This window comes from Entelurus aequoreus, linkage group LG10 (assembly GCF_033978785.1).
Source record: "Entelurus aequoreus isolate RoL-2023_Sb linkage group LG10, RoL_Eaeq_v1.1, whole genome shotgun sequence".
NCBI lineage: Eukaryota > Metazoa > Chordata > Actinopteri > Syngnathiformes > Syngnathidae > Entelurus > Entelurus aequoreus.
The window spans coordinates 25,940,138-25,946,137 of NC_084740.1; the positions used below are offsets into that span (position 1 = coordinate 25,940,138).

Sequence of the window (6,000 nt, forward strand, 5' to 3'; positions counted from 1 at the left end):
TTGTATTATTATATTAGAATCAGAATCAGCTTTATTGGCCAAGTACGTTCAACACACACGGAATTTGACCTGGTAGACTCTTGTTGCTCTCATGTTCATTGTAAGAAACAATGAAAAACGCAACAGCACAATATGTTACTTAAAACATTGCATGTACAGTTAATACAAGTTTTATAACGGCAGCAGTTTCCATGTTCATTATTCCTTCTTGGAAAACATGTTTCAGAGTCCAAATACTTATGTAATAGGTCCCATTTTGTTTGAAAAGTTCCCCGGGAAGAAGCGGCCTTACCGTCCACGTGACTTGGATGGCGGTGGGACTCAAGACGACGGGGTTGTGCAGGCGAACTATGACCTCGCCAAGCTCTTTCTGCACGTGTCTGTGGTCGACGCCCTGAGCTGGAGGACTGATGTCTGCAGGGGGACGAGACAGTGCATCAGTACATACTGTGCGGAAGTAACAATTACTGCACTGGCACAAGCAAAGAGTGAACTTGAGGTGGAAATGTGCGCTGCCTCACGCCAACTTCATGCTTCACGTACGCACAATTCTACAGGCTGTGGATACTTTGGCGACACACAGAGGTGATAGTTCGGGCTTTGCCAACCTTTGATTTCAACATTGTAAAAAAGATGGAGGCAACGGCACAAAATTAACTTTTTCGCCAATGCATTTAATGCTTCATATTCATATCTGTGAGGAAGTTGATTAATTTATGTAGGCGATCATTTTGCCAAGCATCTGGAGGTGGCGGCACACTAATGGTACTGGAGGAATGACCCGGCCTCGGTGTCACATGCAGCTGCTATCGAAAAGAAGCTCTCCTGTGTTAAATAAATTGAGTAATCAAGCAGGAGTCACAGTCTTTCGTATCCTTTGTGACATACTGGCATGTTTAACTTAAACCAAATATTACATAATTTTCACATAAAACTCTAATCTGGCTGTGAGCAGGCTACTGCATGAACACATTTTGTTTTAAGTTACACAAATTATATTTATATTGAGGCTAATCAGAGTCACCCGCGACTTCTTGAGTTTTACGTATCAGTGCAGCAACTATCTTTTCAAACGGGGTGCAGCACAAAATGTATATCCGGTCCTCCTGTATTGGTCATGCGCATCCATCATCTTCTCCACCTTCTTCCTGACCCGAACATTTTTATTTTTATTTTTTCAACCAGTGTTCAGTTCCAGGAGACCACACAGCAATGAGAGTTCGCTTGAATCACGAGAAAGAAGCACCTCTTACGGAATTGTGATTGGGCAGAGCGTGCAGTTCTGATATGATTTGCGTATTTATAAGGTGGCGTGGCCTGGGCTGGGTCTGGGCAAACTCCTACATCCATTTTCTACCGCTTGTCCCTTTTTTGGGGTCGCGGGAGGTGCTGGAGCCTATCTCAGCTGCATTCGGGCGGAGGGCGGGGTACACCCTGGACAAGTCGCCACCTCATCACAGAGCCAACCCAGATAGACAGACAACATTCACACTCACATTCACACACTAGGGCCAATTTAGTGTTGCCAATCAACCTATCCCCAGGTGCATGTCTTTGGAGGTGGGAGGAAGCCGGAGTACCCGGAGGGAACCCACGCAGTCACGGGGAGAACATGCAAACTCCACACAGAAAGATCCCGAGCCCGGGATTGAACCCAGGACTACTCAGGACCTTCGTATTGTGAAGCACATGCACTAACCCCTGTTCCACCGTGTTGCCCAAACTCCTACAATCAATTTTAAATTGATTGCAGAGTAAAAAAGAAATATACACTTTAATGCATCAGATTTTTTTCTTGCGTACTGTACGTTGTTTTCTGGATTTGAACGTACGTCTCTTATTAGTCGGAAATCCATGCAACTCATAATACATGAGGCCCCTAGAGAGATGCTCAAAAAAGACAGAAGTAGGATATACTGTAATTTCTATTGCGGTCTATTAGATCATCTTGGCAAAAAAGGGGTCGTCTTACATTCATGTTGTAGGTGACAAGGCAGGGTGCCAGAATAATTGCACCACTTCTGGCACTCAAATATATATGAACATTACCTCATTCCATTTTTGTATCCATTTTTTGCCACTTGTCAGCAACTACTACTTAACAAAATGACTGCAGCACTAAGACGGATGACCGCTACGACACCATTTCCCTCTTTTTCGCCCCCATTGTTGGTTGTTTTAAGTTGCAGACCACACCAGAAAACTTCTGAGACTTAGAAAGGGAACAAATCATATAGTCATAGTAATCAGGCAAGAATTTATCGCCTGTGTCAATATATACATCCATAGATCACCTACATGAGGAATAAGACAAGTAAATGGACTCTACTTTTATGAAGAGTACACTCTTGCCTTGACAGTATTTAGCCTGAGGCTGATTATCATATCAATGTAATCAGGAGACTGCGGCCTGCTCGCTACTATAATAAAATCTGCTACGAGCTGGAAGGCAGTCATTTTTTCCCGTTATATTCATTAACATAGCAGGGACAGCAGTAACTCACTTAGGCCATCCAAAAGTAGACATGCGTATTTTACATAATTGCTTAAGTGGACGCCATAATGAGCTGGACTGAGATGGAGAGTTTGACCTCCACAAAGTTCTGCCGTATTTCACTGCGAGAGAAGGATGATACGTATCGCTCTTTGACGGAGGGCGGGATGGATGGGGCGCGGCTACATTGACCTTCCCCTATCAGTGGGAGCAGAATGAAGACTCAGCGAAAACGAAGGATGCCATCAGTGGATTAGACATAGAAATGGTTACTCAGTGTGTGTGTGTGTGTCTGTGTGTGTGTGTGTGTTACCTTGTGTTCTAACAGGATCCGACATGGGGCTCGGGTCGCTCACACCCTGGTTGTTGACCGCTCGGACCATGAACAGGTAGATGGTATTAGGGCGCAGGCCTTTGACGGTGTACTGGGTGGTTTTCACGTGATCCGCCACGGTTTGCCAGCTGTTGCTCACTGATTGGCTGCAATTAGGGGAAACATCGTTCAAGAGAAAAACGCTTACTAAGGGGTGCGTTCACAATTGTCATGTTAAAGTACCAGTAGAGTGAAAAAAAGAGGTGACTTTATATGCTTATTTATGTTTCATTGTATTCATTAAACCATATCCAATTCTATTTACTATCCGCAAAGTATGTGAAAACACCATTTAAACATCACAAAATACCACAAATTCAGTCAGCCATTTTGATTATTGTGCTCGAATACCTTTGGCTATTTTCGAAGATTGACATCACAGTAGTAATGCTTCTGCACTCTGACAATGTTATCAGATCAGTTATACTGGAAATACGCAAACATTGGAAAGAGATGTGCTGTTTATCATTATACTCTCTCTAGAAACATCCAGAAACTGCAAATAATATTTCATGTACATGTTGTGACCTGAAAATTAACCAAATATGAGTGATGTTATTATAAGTGCTAATGCAAACAGACTATTTTAGTAGCGCATTGATAGCAGTGAGCTAATGCTAGCTTACGCTGCTATTGTTGACACACTGAACAGACGTTCGCTTTTGCTTCATCTCAAACTTGCTAAAAGAAAATTCTAGATTATATATAATGCATCTCACACCTGCTAGTAGGCAAATGTGGCCATGGTATGACAGACTGGTCAACTTTTACATCCCCAAGATGGCGAAATAGACCCCACAAGAAACTTCCTGCAGGAACTTTTTTTATCTCTTTGTGAGGATTGCGATTGAATCTTCATCTAAACGGAATTATGTGAGCGTCCCGGAATTATAATGATAGCTTCAATACAGAGGCAACTTGTTTTTTCACAGTACTATTTTTTTAAAGATTTGCTCTGTTAGTACGTGAACGTGGACATTCGAACCCAAACAAGTGAAGTGATATCTCGGTCCTTTTGCAAGAGAACTTTGGTGCAGTTTGATTCACTTGAGATTTGGGGGGGTGGGGGAGTATATTTATAGCTAGAATTTACTTAAATTCAAGTATTTATTAAATATATATATATATATATATATATATATATATATATATATATATATATATATATATATATATATATATATATATATATATAAAATAAATACTTGACTTTCAGTGAATTCTAGCTATATATAAATATGTATTTTATTATATATATATACATATAAATAAAATAAATACTTGAATTTCAGTGTTCATTTATTTACACATATACACACATAACACTTCTCTCTACTCATTGTTGTATTTGAATATATTATATTATATATATTATAATATTCTGGGTTGGAGTCAATAACCAGGCGAGGTGATGAAGTTACGTCTCTTTACTTCATACTTCAGAACCGACTCCCACACTTGCCGTCAGGGCGCGCAATACAACGTAAACCGTTGGCCAACCAAAAAGTTACTTTTTGGTTGGTTTAGTCTATAAAATCCGCTACACCTCCCTGATACCGAAGTACACGTCAAACTACTTCCTTAACGTAAATGACCGCCATAACCACAACACCAGGGGGAGCTCCACTAACCACTTTAAATCCAGATTCCGAACTAACAAAGTCTTAACTCATTCTCTTTCTATGCCACATCAATATGGAATGCACTCCCAACAGGTGTAAAAGAAAGGGCATCTTTATCCTCATTCAAAACCGCACTAAAAGAACACCTCCAGGCAACTACAACCCTAAACTAACACCCTCCCTTCCACATAATACCTCTTCGGATTGTAAATAATCAAATGTAGACACTTTTTCTTATACTTTCTGATCTCTCTCTCTATGTCCACTACTTGCTGTACATATCCTACCAAGTCAGTCCTACACTGTTTCAATGTCCATAGAGTGTCCGCCCTGAGATCGGTAGGTTGGAGTTCAAATCCCAGCCGAGTCATACCAAAGACTATAAAAATGGGACCCATAACCTCCCTGCTTGGCACTCAGCAACAAAGGGTTGGAGTTGGGGGTTAAATCACCAAAATGATTCCCGGGCGCGGCGCCGCTGCTGCCCACTGCTCCCCAAGGGGATGGGACAAATGCAGAGGACAAATTTCACCACATCTAGTGTGTGTGTGACAATCATTGGTACTTTAATCTTTAAATTTCTCTGATGATGCAATTGTTGATGCTGACTGTTGATGACTGAAGTGTTGATACCAACCAAACCTAACCCCCCCTTCCATATCCCACACCCCGGATTGTAAATAATGTAAATAATTCAATGTATATACTCTGATGATTATCTTGTGTGATGACTGTATTATGATGTTACTATATATTTGATAGTATATATCTGTATCATGAATCAATTTAAGTGGACCCCGACTTAAACAAGTTGAAAAACTTATTCGGGTGTTACCATTTAGTGGTCAATTGTACGGAATATGTACTTCACTGTGCAATCTACTAATAAAAGTTTCAATCAATCAATCAATCAATCAAGCGAAATTAGTCAAACAAAAAAAAATGGTAGGTATTAAAAACACTAATGTATTTATTATTAACTGCCATTAAGGATCTGTGCTGTCTTTGATTAAAATGATGTGGAAATTTAGTTTTAGGCGACACAGAGTCATCATATTAATTAATTAACAATTCATTAATTCATAAAAAATGTCCACAATGAGTACATTTAATAATGCGAACACGTTTGTTACTGGATAATTTCTAATACGCTTCTGCCTTGACGACTTTTTATTTGTAAGTAATATGCAACTATAATTATTTGATATTTGTTTATATTGACAAATATGCTGTTTTAGACCGCAATATTGTTCAATTAAGGACACTTATATTAGTCTAGCTTGTGTGCTATTGTGTGCTAATCTTTTGTGTAGCTGCCTACTAGCCATGTTTACTTTGGTAAATGACTTGACTAAAACAAGAAAAAAACAACCTTGTGTGCTTATTGGGGGAAATTTAGATGATAACTATCTGTCCAGCTTTGCCTAAGTAAACGCAGAGCAGGACTACTTCTCAGAGCTTACATCGGCGATTTTAGATTCATGCCGATAGCATCCAATACTTTTTTTGCT

The 6,000-nt window shown here is 39.9% G+C and overlaps 1 protein-coding gene across 5 annotated transcripts in view; it reads right to left on the bottom strand.

Annotated features, from left to right (window-relative positions):
• Positions 1-6,000, bottom strand: part of robo2 (roundabout, axon guidance receptor, homolog 2 (Drosophila)) — an 833,901-nt gene that overhangs the window by 98,857 nt on the left and 729,044 nt on the right. For all 5 annotated transcript variants that reach the window (XM_062060421.1, XM_062060420.1, XM_062060422.1 and 2 more), the window contains exons 12-13: positions 2,808-2,974; positions 293-414 (exon numbers count right to left, since the gene is read on the bottom strand). In XM_062060421.1, coding sequence (XP_061916405.1) covers positions 293-414; positions 2,808-2,974 — 289 coding nt within the window. The remainder of the gene's footprint in view (positions 1-292; positions 415-2,807; positions 2,975-6,000) is intronic.